At 41.5% G+C, this 17462-nt stretch overlaps 1 protein-coding gene across 9 annotated transcripts in view; it reads left to right on the top strand.

The window, feature by feature from the left end:
• LOC146492399 (diacylglycerol kinase zeta-like) overlaps window positions 1-16707 on the top strand; it is a 102476-nt gene extending 85769 nt beyond the window's left edge. For 8 of the 9 annotated variants that reach the window (XM_085150992.1, XM_085150991.1, XM_085150989.1 and 5 more), the window contains 8 exons: window positions 1697-1786; window positions 2777-2833; window positions 5864-5913; window positions 8584-8624; window positions 9780-9900; window positions 10172-10208; window positions 10551-10650; window positions 14163-16707. In XM_085150992.1, the coding sequence (XP_085007118.1) occupies window positions 1697-1786; window positions 2777-2833; window positions 5864-5913; window positions 8584-8624; window positions 9780-9900; window positions 10172-10208; window positions 10551-10650; window positions 14163-14279 (613 nt within the window). In that variant the 3' untranslated portion in view covers window positions 14280-16707. The remainder of the gene's footprint in view (window positions 1-1696; window positions 1787-2776; window positions 2834-5863; window positions 5914-8583; window positions 8625-9779; window positions 9901-10171; window positions 10209-10550; window positions 10651-14162) is intronic. The other variant, XM_085150990.1, reaches the window with a different exon arrangement.
• Window positions 16708-17462: the final 755 nt, after the last annotated feature.

Genomic DNA, 17462 nt, shown 5'->3' with positions numbered 1-17462 from the left:
ACAGGTAGGTCACCATCAACAGGTCATTGATGTTAGAACTGAGCATGTTCTCAAAGTCCTCAGGTGAGATAGTGGGCACCTTGTTTACCAGATCCATCAGGAAACGGCCCACGCTGTTGTCTGCTGTCACCTTGCCAGACAGCACATCCTCAATGTATGCCAGCACTGTGGTCAACATGTCCTGTACCCTGGCTGCAGCACCACCAACCTGAGACAGGTCAGAGGTCAGCCTCTCAGTGTCATAGTGGACCACAGGCAACATAATGGGATGTAGACATGACAACACAAGCTTGACAACATGGAACACACAGACTTGAAACATGTGACAGACTGGAGAGACATGAAACACAAGAGACACATGACAACAGTCCACAGAGGACAAGACAGACTGCACAGACTAAAGGGACCTTGATGATAACTAAAAATAACACAAGAACTCTAAGAAATCTAAGACGCAGCGCCCTGACAGGTGCAGGTAGCTGAGTTCAAACACCCAAAGCAACAGATGGTTGCACAAGAGGTGGAGAAAAGAGTGCAGACAGGGTGGCGTGCATGGAGACACGTGTTTGTTCTGCAAAGATAGCTGCAAGAGTGAAAAGGAAGGTGATAGTGAGACCTGCTGTGGGTTATGGGTCGGAGACTCTGGTGCTGACAAAGAAAGGAGGCTGAGCAGAAGATGTTAAGGTCTCCACTGCGAGTGACCGAGTTCGGCAGGATTAGAAATGAGTCCATCATTCAGCTCAAAGTTAGAGAGGCAAGTCCTGCCAAGTTTATCTGGAAATACCGTTTCCCCACTTAAAGGCAGCTGCTGTTTGAAATTCATAAAACCTAAGATACTGCAGCTGAAAAAGAGGAGGTGTAACCTGATGGAGAAGCAAACTATCAGGAATCTGCTGCATCAATGAACAGTCACTTCTGTGCTTAAACTGATCCCTGCTTGGATGCCACTGATGGATATCGTGCCATCATACTGGTGTTAACAGTGAGGTAGAGTAAAAACAATGTTAACACATCACAACATGTGTTTTTAAGGCCGGCTGAGAGTTTTTGCAGATACAGTAACATGATGCTGCTCCCACCTCAGAGAACGGGTATTACACAGATGACCACAAAGGTTTGCTTTTCATGAAAATGGGAACAATGGGACCACAACCACATCAGTGCTGGGATAAAGCACTATGTGTCCTCTCTCTTTTCTCTTGGTGCCATAGATTTGGGACTTAGTGAGACTCCCTCGGCTGCTACAAGTTTCATATGTTTTGAAAATTCAGAGAATTTCACACAGCGTCTGTTTCTTCTTGCTTTGCCCTAAGCTTGTCCTACTTTTACAGCCCTTAAAATGCTTTATACTTCCTTCCTCTGTTCTCTACCCATGCCTTTACCTCAATCATGCTCATTATCACACCGTTTACTTCTTTAACCACACCGAGGCAGGACCAAAACGCTGCAGAACGTCCCTGTGAATCTCACATCTGTCTAAAACACGTCTCTCTCGTCACTAAGTGTAAAGTCGTGACTGGTTCATCATTTCTCTCTCTGTGTCAAATATTCACAAGGATGTTGTTGAGATCTCACATGCACATGCAGCTGTTTTCATGCATACGTGAAGCTTCAGAGCTCAGGGATCTGTGAACTGTGCCATGAAGTCCTGGCTGCACGCTCACTCTACCTTTGTTTCCTTTGTGTTCTGCTGTAGTTCTTCCCCAAGGCAGCACATGAACAGTGACAGCACAGAAGCAGAAGTTTTGACGCACAACGAAGAACCTGTGACCAGCAAACTCAGCCGGTTAGTGGCTCTTAAATGTGCACCGTGTTTTTTACGTGTTTTGTGTCGCAGCTCTCGTCTGTTTGGCTTCCAGCCTGCAGCTTGCTGGGTTATATTTTTAACAGTGTCTCTCTCCAGAACTAGAGATGAGGGATAGTCAGGTTAATGACCACAGAGGAATCAGTGAGGAAGAGGAGGAGGGTTTAAGCAGTCTTTTTATCCTCTTAAAGTTGTTTTTCTATCGATCTGGCCATGTGTTGTGTTACTGCACAGCAGAACAGCGTGGATGGTAATGTAACTGTTGGAGGTCTAAGTCATCATCAGTGATAACCCCAAACATATTCTAACCCTAAGTTTTGACTTGGAAAAAAAGAAGAAATCTTTCTGGTTCGTGTCGGTGAATATTTTCCTCGTCCACCGACTGCCAAGACATGAAAGAACAACTGACCTATTCTGCAGGCAGCAGGTTGGGTTTATCACTGATGCTGACGTCAACCCTCAAACGTTGCGAAGCCCTGTTGGTGCATCCAGCCAACGATGCCGAGATAAACACAGACTAGTGTTGAAGATAACAGCGATGATGATCAGAGTATAAATGTCTGTGTCGTCTCCTCAGCTTAACCAAACTTTGCACAAACATCATCACACATACAAAGAATACGAACATCTATATTTCTTTAAATGATTTATTATAACTTCCACATGTTTGCATTTCTGTATGTATTATGTTCAGTTTGAAACTGTAATTTTCTTCTAAGCTTTTGTCAATAATAAAAGAATAAACACATATACACATGTAAAAAAATAAATATGTAATAAAAATTCAAACTACTAACAAGATGCTTGAAATGAATGAACGCGATCAGCAAACACCATTACTCCAAATATAAAAAATAAAATGCACACACATCGAAGCCGGCCGTATAGCTTTAACAGTGTTCATCTATTTACAGCAAAGAGTATTGATTTTACTATTTAGCATCACTAAAACCTTTTAAATGTATTCTGCAGAGCGGGTTGTATCCATCGTTCCAACACAACGGCTGCAGATACCAACCAAAGGCAAAGGTAAGTATGCTTAAAACACTTTTAAACCTCTTCATCAGTACACAACACCTCTACATAAACAGTTTTTCCTACCTTTCATCAGGCTGTGAACGCCTCATAACACACTGGCTCCTGGGTTAGGACCAGATTAGCTTGGTATTAAATGATTTTATATAATTGATGTTGAAACAAAGCCTCCCGAGTGTGTGTGATGCTGTCCACAAATACACTTTATTCAGTTCAGTTCACTTTTATTTGTATAGCGCCAAATCAGAACAACTCTGAGATCAATAATATAGACAAACCCTGTCGATCATATACAGGATATCTCTGTGTCTCTGAAGCCTGCCTCCTATATCTTTATATACATTAGAAACTGTGAGCGATACATTTACAGTTTCTCATGTACATGTACATGCAGGTTTCTGATTTGGTAGCTCGGTCATGTAACACTACTTAAGCTGCACTAGGAGACATGATGGGCTCTCAGGAGTGTGATGTGATGTGATGAAGACTGTTGTTGACGGTGTGATGTGAGTTAATGTTTTGCTAATAGTTTTCATCCATTAATGATGAAACCAGTCAGTTTGAGTCACGTCACATATCTCTGCTCATTAAAACATAATAGTGCTCATTAAAGCGACTGAATAATGAGTACAAGTGGTTTTGCACCCTAAACAGCTGTGTGAGATCACTTGCTGTACTTGTGATCTTAGGCTATAGTCTCTGTTTACACAGCACACTCGGTCTGGAAAAAAACATTTTTGTACACGCATAAAATTGCAGTAGAGCAGTTTATTTCTGGATGAGGAAGTATAAAAACGTCTTTCCTAACAGAAAACATAAAACATAAACATAAAATTCAACTAGAAAAAGTTGCATTTCCTGTGAAAATGCAGTGTGAATGCCTCGTAGTGGAATCTGCTGAAAACTGCAGAAGAAGTAAAACTATGTGCTGAGAGGAGGTGAAGAAACTGAAAATTCTGCAGGTGAAGAAACCGAAAATTCTGCAGGTGAAGAAACTGAAAATTCTGCAGGTGAAGAAACTGAAAATTCTGCAGGTGAAGAAACTGAAATCTGTACTGAAAAGAGGTGAAAAAGTTAAACTGTCTGCTGGAAGGAAATGTTGCCATGAGCAGGGTTTGAACCCGGGCCTCCTCGTGTCAAAGCTGCTCAGCTCACTCAGCCAAACTGGTTCTCAGGTAACTGATAACAGGTGAAGAAACTGAAAATTCTGCAGGTGAAGAAACTGAAAATTCTGCAGGTGAAGAAACTGAAATCTGTACTGAAAAGAGGTGAAAAAGTTAAACTGTCTGCTGGAAGGAAATGTTGCCATGAGCAGGGTTTGAACCCGGGCCTCCTCGTGTCAAAGCTGCTCAGCTCACTCAGCCAAACTGGTTCTCAGGTAACTGATAACAGGTGAAGAAACTGAAAATTCTGCAGGTGAAGAAACTGAAAATTCTGCAGGTGAAGAAACTGAAATCTGTACTGAAAAGAGGTGAAAAAGTTAAACTGTCTGCTGGAAGGAAATGTTGCCATGAGCAGGGTTTGAACCCGGGCCTCCTCGTGTCAAAGCTGCTCAGCTCACTCAGCCAAACTGGTTCTCAGGTAACTGATAACAGGTGAAGAAACTGAAAATTCTGCTGAAAAGAGTTTTAAAAAAAAGTTGAACTGTAAACTGAAGAAATTGTTGCCATAAGCGGGATTCGAACCCGGGCCTCCCGCTCTGAGAACGGCTGCTCATCTCACTGAGCTAAAACATGGTTCAGCCCGGCGAGCCAAACTGGTGATCACACCTACCGTCCTATTCAGGAAAATGGGCCAAACAATGGCATAAAAAGTATAAAAGTTATGAGCACCAAAAGATATAGCAGGAATTAGCAGACGGAGCAGAACAGTTTAAAGTTTGAATGGTGAAAACCGGCTGAAAACTGAGGGAGGAGGATGTCAATAGTGTGAATGAGTTCGTCCATTTTTAGACATTTCTTGTTAAGTCAAGTTTGGGAATCAGGCGTCATCACTGACACGACGCTGACTGGTTCTACCCGTGAGTGCATTCTCCAGCACCATCCAGCTGTGTCACCTGCCAAAGGCCCCATAACATACTGAAGGATGCTTCACCCTGCGAAGACAATGGGCGCGGTTATATCACATTCCTGCTTTGATGCTGCCTCTGGAGCTGATCCCACACAAAGCACTGCTTGCATCATACGACAGTTCCAGCAGAAGTGGAAGTAGAGGGTTTCAAAAGTGTCCCAGAAATAACATGGGGGTTATTTTTGCATTAAAGCTGCACAGAGCAGGTGAGGAGACTGAGGGATGGCATGTAGAGTCTGCTCAAACTTCACAGAGACTGAGCTTCTGCAGACTGAACGTTTACTCTGGAAACACTGCCGGTTTGAACTGACCCACCCAATCTGTTCTTTGTTATAATTTATCCTTATTTTTTCATAGTCATATGTACTGAAAGTGTTAAACACCAAACGGCAGCAACAAGATTCCTTCACTTTCTGCCAAAGCCTCGATTTTGATTTCACTGAAAACAAAGAAATGGCGATGGACGATGGCATATCCAGGCCAGCTGATCGCTCTCCACAAAGAGCTAACAAAGCAACTGAACTGCTTTCAGACGAAGGTTTCAAGGTTGCATTAAAGCAGATATAACCCATCCCCTGCTCTCTGACAGATGATTATTGGGATACCTGACTGATCAGCAACATTCAGACTGGAGGCAGAAACCAGAACACTGCTGCTAGTCTGGCTGCAGAGTCTGTGTATTTGTAGGCCGTGATTGTTTGGAGACACTTTGCCTCTGACCAGGCGACTTGTGCAGTCGTCTTGTGATGGTTGCACGCTCAGCCTCTTGGTAATGAAATTGTTGCCATAACTACTTGAATCACCGAATCCAAAACGATTCAGTGCAGCCACGGATGTTTCCTGGCTGAAAGCAGGTTGCTGTGCTGTTTTGACTACACTGTGACTGAAGCATGAAAGAACACAGTAGTTATTGTGAACAGGCGATCAGCGTGTTTGGTGTCGTTGTTTCTGCAGATGGGAAAAGAGCCAAAAGATGAGCGAAACAGAAAAGGAGAGAGAAAAAGGTAATGCACGCCCCACCCACACACACACACACACACACACACACACACGCACACACAGGCTTGACTTGTAGGACCTGACTGAATGATATCTGATTTCTTCACTCGAACATTTGGCTCCACACCGAGCTGAACGTGTACCTGACACGTCTGTGTGAAAGTCAGAGAAGAGACTCAAAGACTCTTTTCTTCTCTGACACATCTCCTCCGACTCGCTCTGCCTGCACTCGTTCTAGCATGCTGGAGTCATACGGTGGCTTCCTCTTCTGTCAGCACCTCTGTGCTTTTGTTTCTTTGGGATGTTGCATGTTTTCACTTGGTTCGGCAGCAGGTTTGAGATTTAGATGAAAACGACCCAGTTGTTGCTGTCAGTTAAAGTCGTCATTAACAACAATAATAACTGTTATTCATGAAAATGAGAGTTGAGAGTGAGCTGCTGCATAGGGTCACATTCATATTTCCACTGGTCACATGTGTTTTAAAATGGACTGATTCTTATTCTGCACTCAGAGCTTCATACAACACGCCACATTCAGCCACACAAGCACCGTCTTCTACGCTTTTAAGTGTAGCTAACATTCACACACTGTGCATGGACGCATCACAGAGGGGGTCGTGCTCATGTAGACTGAGGGAGCCAGGGATCGAACCACCGACCTTCTAATCGACCTCCTCACCTACAGCTACGCCGCTACACCTACTGAATTGCCAGAAATTTGGATATCATGTATCCCATTGTTTGTGGTATTTTTACATCATGTATTTGAAAACCATATGCTCAGCATCTGCTTCAGAAAAAACAGAGGCAACAAAAGTCTGTACAAGTTGTGTAGTTCCAAAAACACCTGAAGAAGAATGTCGCACTGAATTTGGTCGGACAAAAGGTCAGGAAGAGGATTTACTGTAAAAAGACTGGACTGAAATAAGAATAGGGAGGGATTACTCACTCATTACTCACGTTCAATAACGAAAAAATAATGTATCCCAACAGTTATTCTACAAGTTCTCTTTCATGAGCCACAGCGGATCATGTGATCAAAAGGAACGATGTTGTGGAGTTACGCTTCCACATCCAACCCTCTGTCGCTGTTCATAGTTCAGCCAGAAAGACAAAAATCCATTTACTGTAAACAAAGGCAGGAAATCCCACCATCTTCACGGGGAGGAGTGTGACTCACTGCTCTGTAGTCTGACGACTCCAAATCTGTCACAACTCCTCTGTGATTAAGAGTGAAACCATCTGGCGTAACGAGGAAGCCTTTACTTCAATGGCAAATCACATCCTGCACAATGCCAATGCACCGTGGCAGCGCTGCTGTTGTTGACTGTGTGCTACAAGAAGAAGAAGCAAAGATTATTCAAGTGAAGTAACACAAAGCCAGGTGTGGGCTGTGGTGGAAAAGCCTTAAACATACATGTGTGAAAACACTGTGAATCCCAACACGCTGCAGAAACGTCCCAGTTTTTTACTCTGAAATGAACACATTTAGTTTAATGTGATACAAACAGTAACCATCAGTGAGTCTATGGCTGCTGCAGACTGTAAACATTAGTTTCAGGTGCAGCGCTGTGTGTATGACTGTGAGTGGACACGCAGCATGTTCAACATGTGAGGCTCGTGTCCTGTTTTCGTTACGTTTGTTTTAATGAAATGTGACTCCAGGCTTTCTTTCTTGCGTACACGCAACATCTGCTTTCATCCACACGCAGACGCAGCTCCCATAAGGGTCAGACAGGCTGACTGCATCAAACTGAAGAGTTCAATGGACCAAGTGACGTGTGCGAGTGTTTGTGTGTTTGTGTGTTTGTGTGTCCTCCTTCTACCTTTTCTCCTCTCTTGTGTCGTAGGACTGAATCTTATTTTCTCTGGTTTACTTAATTCTTTCCCTCGGCTAAATTCATTTAATTCACAGTGTGTGTTTGGTTTTGTTGTGTGTGTGCGACTGTGTGTGTGTTGTTTTTGATTTGTCTTACAGCTACAAACGCTCTTAGAGGTTTTTGAAGTCTTTCTCTCCCCCTCCTTTCACTCACTCTTTGCACCCCTCTCTCTCTTTCTGTCTCACTCTCTCTCACACACACACACACACACACACACACACACACCCTAAGCCTAACATAACTGGATTAGGACTCAGCTACTAAAGAGAGAGGGAGTGAAAGCAAGTATTGAGGTCAACCTAATAAACATTCATCTCATATCTCGGCTCAGACAGACACACACCAACCAACTGTTTCACCCGGTAACAACACTGTGAACAGTTTTCATGGGGATGTTCGATATAATGATGATCCTTTGTGGCGTTATCTAATCATTCAGCTCCTGCACTGTAGCCACAGAGAGCCTGATCCCTGTTCGCTTCATCATTTCCATTAGAACATAAAATGCCAGCTATCGCTACAAACACGAGTCAGTAAATACACCAATTATCCAAAATTAAAATTATATACAAAATAATTATTGTGTCACAGCTCTGAAGCTGTTGTTTGTGATGAGCTGTTTCTAATATTCTGACCCTCGTGGATGTAATAATCATTTACTGCCCGTACATGTTTTTACTTGTTTCTGTAAATGTCCAAAAAGTGGACACGATGATGTGTTTGGTTGTTTATGCAGATGCTTTCTGTAACAATGAAACTGTGTTTTTCTTTTTGCATTCTCTCTCTGTCTCGTAGAAATGTTGATGGATTGTGTGAAGAACAAGGACTTGAAGAAGGTAAGCACTGATAAGTGTTTGCATATTTATTTATTTGTCCATAACTTAAGGAAGTTGCATGGAAACACGTTGCTCTTGGACACCTCTCACACCTTTCGCATCCTTTCCATGTGTTAACAGCTGACAGCAGGATTAACATCTCATTGTGATGCATTTAGACTTTAATTACAAATTTAGTTTGTTATCATGTTAACCCTTTAAAACCGGTCAGAGCAGCACGCTCCATTTTGCGTCACTATTTTTAAATCCCGGTAGCTCTGCAACCACGTAAGCTAGTGCAATAATTTTTTGCATATGAAACCGGAGGAGTTGTACTTACATCTTATGCCATCAGCTTGTCCTCGGTCACAGTTTCCTTCCACATATAGCTTTGCAGAAACTGCATAAAAAGCACTTGCAGCAACAAAAACATAATATTCCAGAAACACGCTTTGCCGATCCGATCAGCTGTTTGTAACACTTCCTACGTTGGAATAGACGTCAGCGTGAACTTTTGCATGTCCACCATGACCTGCCCGAAACCGGAAGTGACGTCATTTTCACGGAAATGTAGTTTTTTACCATCAGGGCCTCATGAGCCTATACTGGTGTTTTTAAAAGTTATGTTTGACTTTATGACTTTGTGTGGTTTCTGGGATGCTTAGGACTCATATTGCACTGCTGGAAATAGTTTATTTTGATGCATATGCTGCTTTTTTGCAAATTTGCATCATAATATTTATTTTCGTTTTTCCTGCAGTGTATAAAAATTGGTGTATTTCAAAAATAAAACTATGAAGACACTCAAAATAAATTTCCTGTGGTGGGAAACTATTTTGTGCAACTTTTTTGTATTTACAGTTTTGAGGGATAAGCCTCTTAAATTTCTCTAACTAGAAATATATGTTAAAAAAACAAAAACGATTTTCAATTTTTTATAGTTTATTGCACTTTTATGCAATGTATGTAATTACTATGCACTTAATGCAGACATATTATTAAAATCTGGGCTGTAATGGTTGTATTGATGTATAGCAACTTGAAATGCTCCCAAAAATGGCTCCACAACATGTAAACATATAATATAAGCTCTGGCAGACTTGGTTCTATGGTAGGTCTTAAAGGGTTAAAAAAGCCTTTCTGTTAACGTTTCTCTCACCTGTATTTCACCTGCAGCTGCAGGAGCTGCACCTGAGGGGAGCCGACCTCACCGTCCTGGACCAGTCAGGGTGGAGCTTGCTACACCATGCTGTTAGTACAGGAAGCAAGGACATGGTGCGCTACATCCTTGACAATGGTAACAGAAAAGCATCGAGTGGAGATGAAGATCTAGTATTTACAGTAATGAAAAACATGCTGAGGTGTAGTTCTGTCAGGCTGTGGCAGAGCTCCATCCACCCGTGGGATCACCTCACAGCGCTATGACTGTGAACATACTGCTACCACTGTTGCTAATAATAAGATGATGCTGCAAATGTGCAGAAACTCTAATTAAAGGTTAAAAGCCAGTTTGCATAGTTGGATGAACCCTGTGTGTCTACAGTTATTCCTCCTTCTTTGTCTTCCAGCACCAAGTGAGCTGATTGATGTCACTGAGAAACTGCAGTAAGTATGTGAAACATTTACATGTTACAGTAAGAACAAATAACTTGAGGGGATTTGTTTAGGGCTGCATGTTAACACTAGTCCTAGAATAATAATGAGCTTTGTGTGTTCTCTATCTGCTATAAAGTGACTGTTTTCAAGCTTTGATAATGATGCCAATGAGCTCTGGTCTCTTTCTGTTGCCTGGCATTCCAACAAGTGTAGAAAACATTAAAGAGAATAAACATAAAAGCCAAACAGGATCAGTCGGTGCCTCTTCATCAGCTGTGTTTCACTCCCAGCATACATGAAATACAGCTCGCTCTCTTCTTTTCTCTCTGCTGCTGCATCACGGACCACCAGTGGGGAGACGGTTCTTCATCAGGCTGCGTCGCTGTGTCACAGGACTATCTGTCATTATCTGGTAGAAGCAGGAGCCTCGCTCATGAAAACAGACCTGCTGGTAGGTTCATTAGAGTTTACAGTTCTTCATGACTCTGTGAAACAAAAAGGAAACGCCCTCCTTCTTTGAATAAGTTGCTTTTTATATTTGCAGACTGATTCATGTAGCTCACGATCTCAGACCAAACTACATACACACAGGTGTATTTTTGCCATCGTTACTGAGTAATCACCGATGGCTGGCTGGAAAAGGGAGATGTCCAAAAGTTACTTGACGATGTTTCTGTCACAGAGATAAAATTAGTGGGTTGTAGATTTTCCCATGAAGACGTATACTGACACAGTCTGCTCTTCTGGGCAAATAAGTGACTCCCCCCTCTCTTAAGCTTTAGTCATGACCTAAAGTTTAACCCTTTAAAGCCGGTCAGAGCAGCACGCTCTGTTTTGCGTAACTATTTTTAAATCCCGGTAGCTCTGCAACCACGTGAGCTAGCGCAATAATTTTTTTTGCATATGAAACCGGAGGAGTTGTACTTACATCTTATGCCATCAGCTTGTCCTCGGTCACGGTTTCCTTCCACATATAGTTTTGCAAAAACTGCATAAAAAGCACTTGCGGCAACAAAAACATAATATTCCAGAAACACGCTTTGCCGATCTGATCAGCTGTTTGTAACACTTCCTACATTGGATTAGACGTCAGCGCGAACTATCGCATGTCCGCCATGACCTGCCCGAAACCGGAAGTGACGTCAATGAAATGTAGTTTTTTACCATCAGGGCCTCATGAGCCTATACTGGTGTTTTTAAAAGTTATCTTTGACTTTATGACTTTCTGTGTGGTTTCTGGGATGCTTAGGACTCATATTGCACTGCTGGAAATAGTTTATTTTGATGCATATGCTGCTGTTTTGCAAATTTGCATTATAATATTTATTTTTGTTTTTCCTGCAGTGTATAAAAATTGGTGTATTTCAAAAATAAAACTATGAAGACACTCAAAATAAATTTCCTGTGGTGGGAAACTATTTTGTGCAACTTTTTTGTATTTACAGTTTTGAGGGATAAGCCTCTTAAATTTCTCTAACTAGAAATATATGTTAAAAAAACAAAATGATTTTAAATTTTTATAGTTTATTGCACTTTTTGCAATTTATGTAATTACTATGCACTTAATGCAGACATATTATTAAAATCTAGGCTGTAATGGTTGTATTGATGTATAGCAACTTGCAATGCTCCCAAAAATGGCTCCACAGCATGTAAACATATAATATGAGCTCTGGCAGACTTGGTTCTATGGTAGGTCTTAAAGGGTTAAGAGAGGTCGGGTGATGCAAGAAGACGGTGCTGAAGCACACAGGTGAATGTACAACGAAGTGGTTTAAAAGGAAGAAAACTGCATGTTGTGATCAATCTGTGCAGAAATCCTTTCAATTCTAAAGCTTCACACACATTTTGTTCCATTTTGTCTTTCTCAGCCCCGGAGTACGTCGAGTCTTCTTTACTTTAATCGTTTCAGTGAAGAAGCACGATCCACACAGCTAAAATCTGCCTTTTCAGAGAATAAAGCACCAACACAAATGTGTAGTGAACAACACGTATGTGTGAAACACTTGCTCAGGAAGCATTTCAGAGGGGAGCTGATGAACGACTGCACAGTTTGATGAATGCAGTGCGAAAATAGCACCATTGCTTTAGCACATGTTTGTGTTCTGGTCTCAAATATGTTTCTTTCTTAGTTTTTCTATGGAGGTTTTAACTGCACAGAAAAAGCTCTTAGCTCACTGGACTCAGCACTGACCTAGATACTGAGGGGAGGAGAGGGGGGAGGATGCAGAGAGAAAACAAGAGAAGTTTTAACATCCACCATAAAGTACTTTGTTTCCTCTTAAAATGTCTCTGCACTTGGACTCTCTCGCTCTTCCTGGAGCGTAAACCCGACCTTGTTCCCACAGATTCAGATCCTTGGCTCGACCACTGTTATGGTTGTGGTTAGGACCGGGCGATACATCGAGTTTTTAAATATATCGATATCTTTTTATATGATGTGACAATATCGTTTATGTCGATGTTACGTTATAATTATACTCATGGAGCCGCAAGTTTGCCTCTTTTGTCCACTTTTGTCTCCACGCTGCGTTACTCTGCCTCGCCCCTCCCCCTCCCCCGTCGCTTCACCTGCAGGCGACGACAAGACGGCCACGGCAGCGATCACAGAGGAGCTGCTCAGCCAACAGAAAACATTTGAAGATGATTATTTTAGTGCTGCAGCGTTACTCTAAAATGACGTTAACGGCGTAACTGCGTTAACGCGACAAATCTCCGTTAGCGAGTTACCGCAGGTCGCCCCGTGCGTGGGGCTGCACGGCTGTGCAGGCAGCACCACCAGCATCTTCACCATTTACAACAGCAACAAAAGTGCAAAATGAAGAGTGTGTGAAACTGTGCTGCATCCCAGACCGTGTCCCAGCATCCTGCCCCGAAACAGACCACCTTACAAAACTCGTGTACCGTATTTTTCGGACTATAACCTCACACTAAAATCCTTTCATTTTCTCAAGAATCATCAGCGCGCCTTATGTATGAGTCCTGGTTGTGCTTACTGACCGCAAACTGATTTTATGTACACGGCGCTCAGCAATCTGTCAAAAATGTTTCAGTACGACTTTGCTAAGCTACGAAGCTGCGAAGAGCATTACGGCTACCGTAGTATCCGTAATATTACCGTATCGTGTGTGTATAAGGACCATAAATGGCGTCTGTAAGAGACACGGTTACAAAGAGGGTTTCAAACTCCAGGCTGTCAGTCACGCAGCAGAACAGAGCAGCTGCTTGTTATTCTGCTCAGCGTCTGTTCGTTTACATTTTGACTGCACGATTGTGAGCTTTTTGTTATGCACAAAAACAACATAGTTTTCTTTTATTTATGGAGCATTATTATTTAATAAATGCTGATCATTTATGTAATTTTTGCACGTACATCTATGCTGTGTGTTAATAAATGTGTCTGTGTGACCTCCGTAACACAGCTTTGACTAAACTCTCTTTTTGTTCGTACTTTATGGCTTTAAAATAATATTGAGATATATGTCTTATATCACCATCCAGCTAAAGATCGAGATATGAACTTTGGGCCATATCGCCCAGCTCTAGTTGCATTCATATTTTTTTTCCATATATTGTAATTAAGTAAATAGATTTATGTCCCAACAACATGAACACAAATGAAGCACTGACACTGTGAAGCAGCTTCTATCCTCAGATTTGGTTTTTAGTGCTGCTGAGTCTTGGTTGGTGAGCTGGTTGCTCTGTGTTGAGCCGCCTCCGACACAGAGAAGCAAATGAGAAACGTTCCTAAAAAGCTTCGTTTTCTGCTTTTACATTTCTTTGTGTGCAACATCTCAGAAACTGGGAGGAACCTGTGCAGTGAAACAGCATGACTGAGCAGCATTAAACACAGTTTTGTTTGTTTTGATCATATAAACAGTTTAGTTTAGTGGGCTAACACAAAGCTCTTTGTCATACAAAAACAATCATTTTTGAGTGTAATGCTGCGCGTCTCTTCTTCAGGGCGACACTCCTAAGAACAGGGCGGAGAAGGCTGAAGATGCTGAACTGGCAGCGTACCTGGAGAACCGACAGCATTACCAGATGATCCAGAGAGAGGATCAGGAGACAGCCGTCTGAGATGTTTGAACTCTCCTTGGACACGGATGAAGGTTTTGTCTCCTTCCTCATGTTGACCAGACAGAACGTGTTTTTGCCTTTGTGCGAGCTGAGCTGGACGCAGGTTCCAGTTTACTGCGACAGCCCTCAGAGAGTGAAGCTGTGCCAAACGTGGGTTAAATAGCCGGGCTTGCGTTAACTGAAGCTACGCACATTTTCAGAAGTTTATTAAGTCGTTTTGATATTTTGATGTTAAATAGCTTCGTAAGAATAATAATATTGATTTAAAAATCTGGTGAAATTCTCTGACATCAGTTTGGGGAATTGTGGGGTGGGCGGGGCTTTTCTTATGATTATTAAATACACAACAAACACAAAACCTAAAACTGTCAGAAACTACAGACACTGTATGTGTAGATCAGAGATCATACAGGATGCAGACCGGAGCTGATAATTAAAGAGTTAAATGTCCTGATTCCAAAAGCGACGCGTTCAAGGCCAAAGTCCTGTGTAGTAAAATACACATGTGACTAATAAACATCCGAATCACTAGCTGGATAAAAACCACACACACTTTATAGACACATATCGTGACCTGATGGTAAACAGGATACAAAGCATGAAGAAATTAAACATTTTCCAAAGTCGAATTCTTTCAGTTTTTTAATTCATTTGAATGTTGAAGGACACAGAAAACTTTTACATCTACCAAATTCACAAATGTGTGTTAGGACGACACGTTCAACACGTCCAACATGCTCCGCTTTAACATTTATTGAATGTCCAACAAGGACGCTGAGAGCAGAGCAGCCTCGACCTCGCAGGTGAAAAGAAGAGTCACAACCACGAGGACCATGAATGCCTCCAGTTCATTTTATGAAGGTTATTGGCGTCATCAGTATAAATGCTGTTAGATTAATACTTGAAGTAAGCCTTAAAATATTTTCCAGTTCTGTGCTTTTGTTTCATAAATGATGGTGATGTGTTCACGGAGGTTTTACCGTTTGTAGCCAGAAAACTCAAACTGACGGCCTCGTGATTCCTCTTGAATAATTTCAGCACAAATAACCGCGTTTCAGCAGAAGAGATCCCAATGGATTGAATGAACGTAACAGTGGATTGGCAGACGCATGTTGTAGTAGGTGGAACAGGAAGTGCTGTGAGTGTCACAGACGTCAGTACCCCAACAGAACCTGCAGGAAACCACCAATGAGTCGAGGCTTTACTGGAGACACGGGTTTAACACACAGAACTGATCTGTGTTGTTTGCACATTGTCACACAACACTGACTGTTATTATAAGACATGGATCATAAGGCCCTAAAGATTGAACACATCTAGAATTAAAGCCTTCGTGTCTTTGATCATTCCTGCTAATAAAGTTGATTCACCACAACGTCTGCCAAAACAAAAGAGCGGTTTTTCATTCAGTGACTGTGGGGGAGGCGTTACATTAAAGTATAATGATGTCAAATTAGATCAAATCGATTTAAGTTAAACAAATCGAATTAGATATAACAGATGGAGCAATTAAGAAATATATTTTGGAATATTTACATCAGTAAAATTGATTCCATCAGCGGTTTGCGACTGCAAATGAATTATTATTATTAGGCCGTCCCCTAACAAAGAAAAGTGTTGTTTTTAAATATGTTTTAAATGAATGAGTAATTACACGTTGGCACAGTGATGCAGTAGAAGCGCTGCAACAGCATAGAGATCAAGAAAATCCGTGTTTTTTGTTACGTATGAAGACAAAAGATCGAAATTTGAAACGACTCTAAACATAGTGAGGACATCTACAAGCAGCAAAATAAACATGTTACCACTCATCACATGGCTCTTTGATTGGTTTTAGTTTTAGACTTTCCAGCAATACTAAAATATTTGAACAGGAAACAGGAAGAATTTCAAAATAAAGTTTTTCACACTGCTTTGACATTAATGTTAGTTTCCTTTTGGGGGGGATTTCAGTGACTTTGTCAAAGTGTATTATAGAGTTTACTGTACAAAGGTCAGACCCGAGCGCAGCACCTACTGAATCCTTTCAAACCAAAACCAAAAGTCTGCCCAATTTTACGGACGTTTTTCTTTTGTTTTGCCTGTAACTTTCAGCATTTGAGCTTTTTTGACGTCTTAAGGTTTGCGTTGGAATTCTTGTGATGTAAAGTTAGGATTTGTTTTTCAATCATCTGTTGCCAATGTTGTTGTTTTTTTCAAGGGGATTCTTTGTTGAAACATTTGTATGAAAGTTTAAATCGCAATTATCAACAATTATGTGTTTTTATCTTTCATTATCTCCGCATGTACTAATTGGTTTTAACTCCAGTTTGTTTTTGAGAGGAATGTAAAGATAATAAAGAGGAGGTCGTTTGTTTTTTCATGGTGTCTTTTGCTTTTTATGCATGTAAAAGTACACCCAAAAAAGCCATTAAAGTTTTTCAATTTCTCCCTGCTCATGAGTGATTATATTTACATATTCAAACAGCACTTTTATTGTAAATGCATGTAAATATCAGATTGTGAATGCCTTGTTTGTTGCCAAATTGAGTGGCCTCTCCACATGCTTTCTAACTCTAACGTTGCTCCTACGATCTGATTTTCAGCAGCTAGGACAGAAGGATGCGCTCTGCCAGGTGAATACAAATGCAGTCCCAGCCTGCTCATGTGATACTTGACTCTCTGATGCAGAGATATTATTTATTTTGTGAAGGAGTCAAACTCATTCAGTTTGTAAGCGAACAATAATTCAAATATCTGAAAAATTCACTAAAAATTTGATTTGCATTGTTTCTGGTTTCAGCTGTTCTGGAATGGAGATGTCAGAGTCCAGTAAGCAACAAGTCAACTTTCTCTTTTTCACCAGTTTCCCCGGCTGCTGTTACTGAAGTCACCGTTACATACACAACATTAAATAAACAGAAAAGGGTGCAAACAAAACCAAACCAGATTGCATGTCCATTTCACACTGGACACTGTGGACCAGCGTGTCGATTACATGCTTTGCTGTGATATCGTTTAACAGGAGTTGTCAAATGTTAATCCTGGCATGCCCAGCGTGGTGGTCCGATTACCATAGAAACCACAGAAACCACTGTTCTTGACCCCTGTGTCTTTCAGAGCTCCTCTCTCAGAATGTTCTAGACCTCCCTCTTCCTCACTCAGTATAGCTACAGCTATCACCAGAGATGGGCAGTAACGCGA

This window comes from Neolamprologus multifasciatus, chromosome 23 (assembly GCF_963576455.1).
Source record: "Neolamprologus multifasciatus chromosome 23, fNeoMul1.2, whole genome shotgun sequence".
NCBI classification, from domain to species: domain Eukaryota; kingdom Metazoa; phylum Chordata; class Actinopteri; order Cichliformes; family Cichlidae; genus Neolamprologus; species Neolamprologus multifasciatus.
The sequence above is the reverse complement of the archived record's forward strand: the minus strand, read 5'-3'. Positions and strand labels throughout refer to the sequence as shown.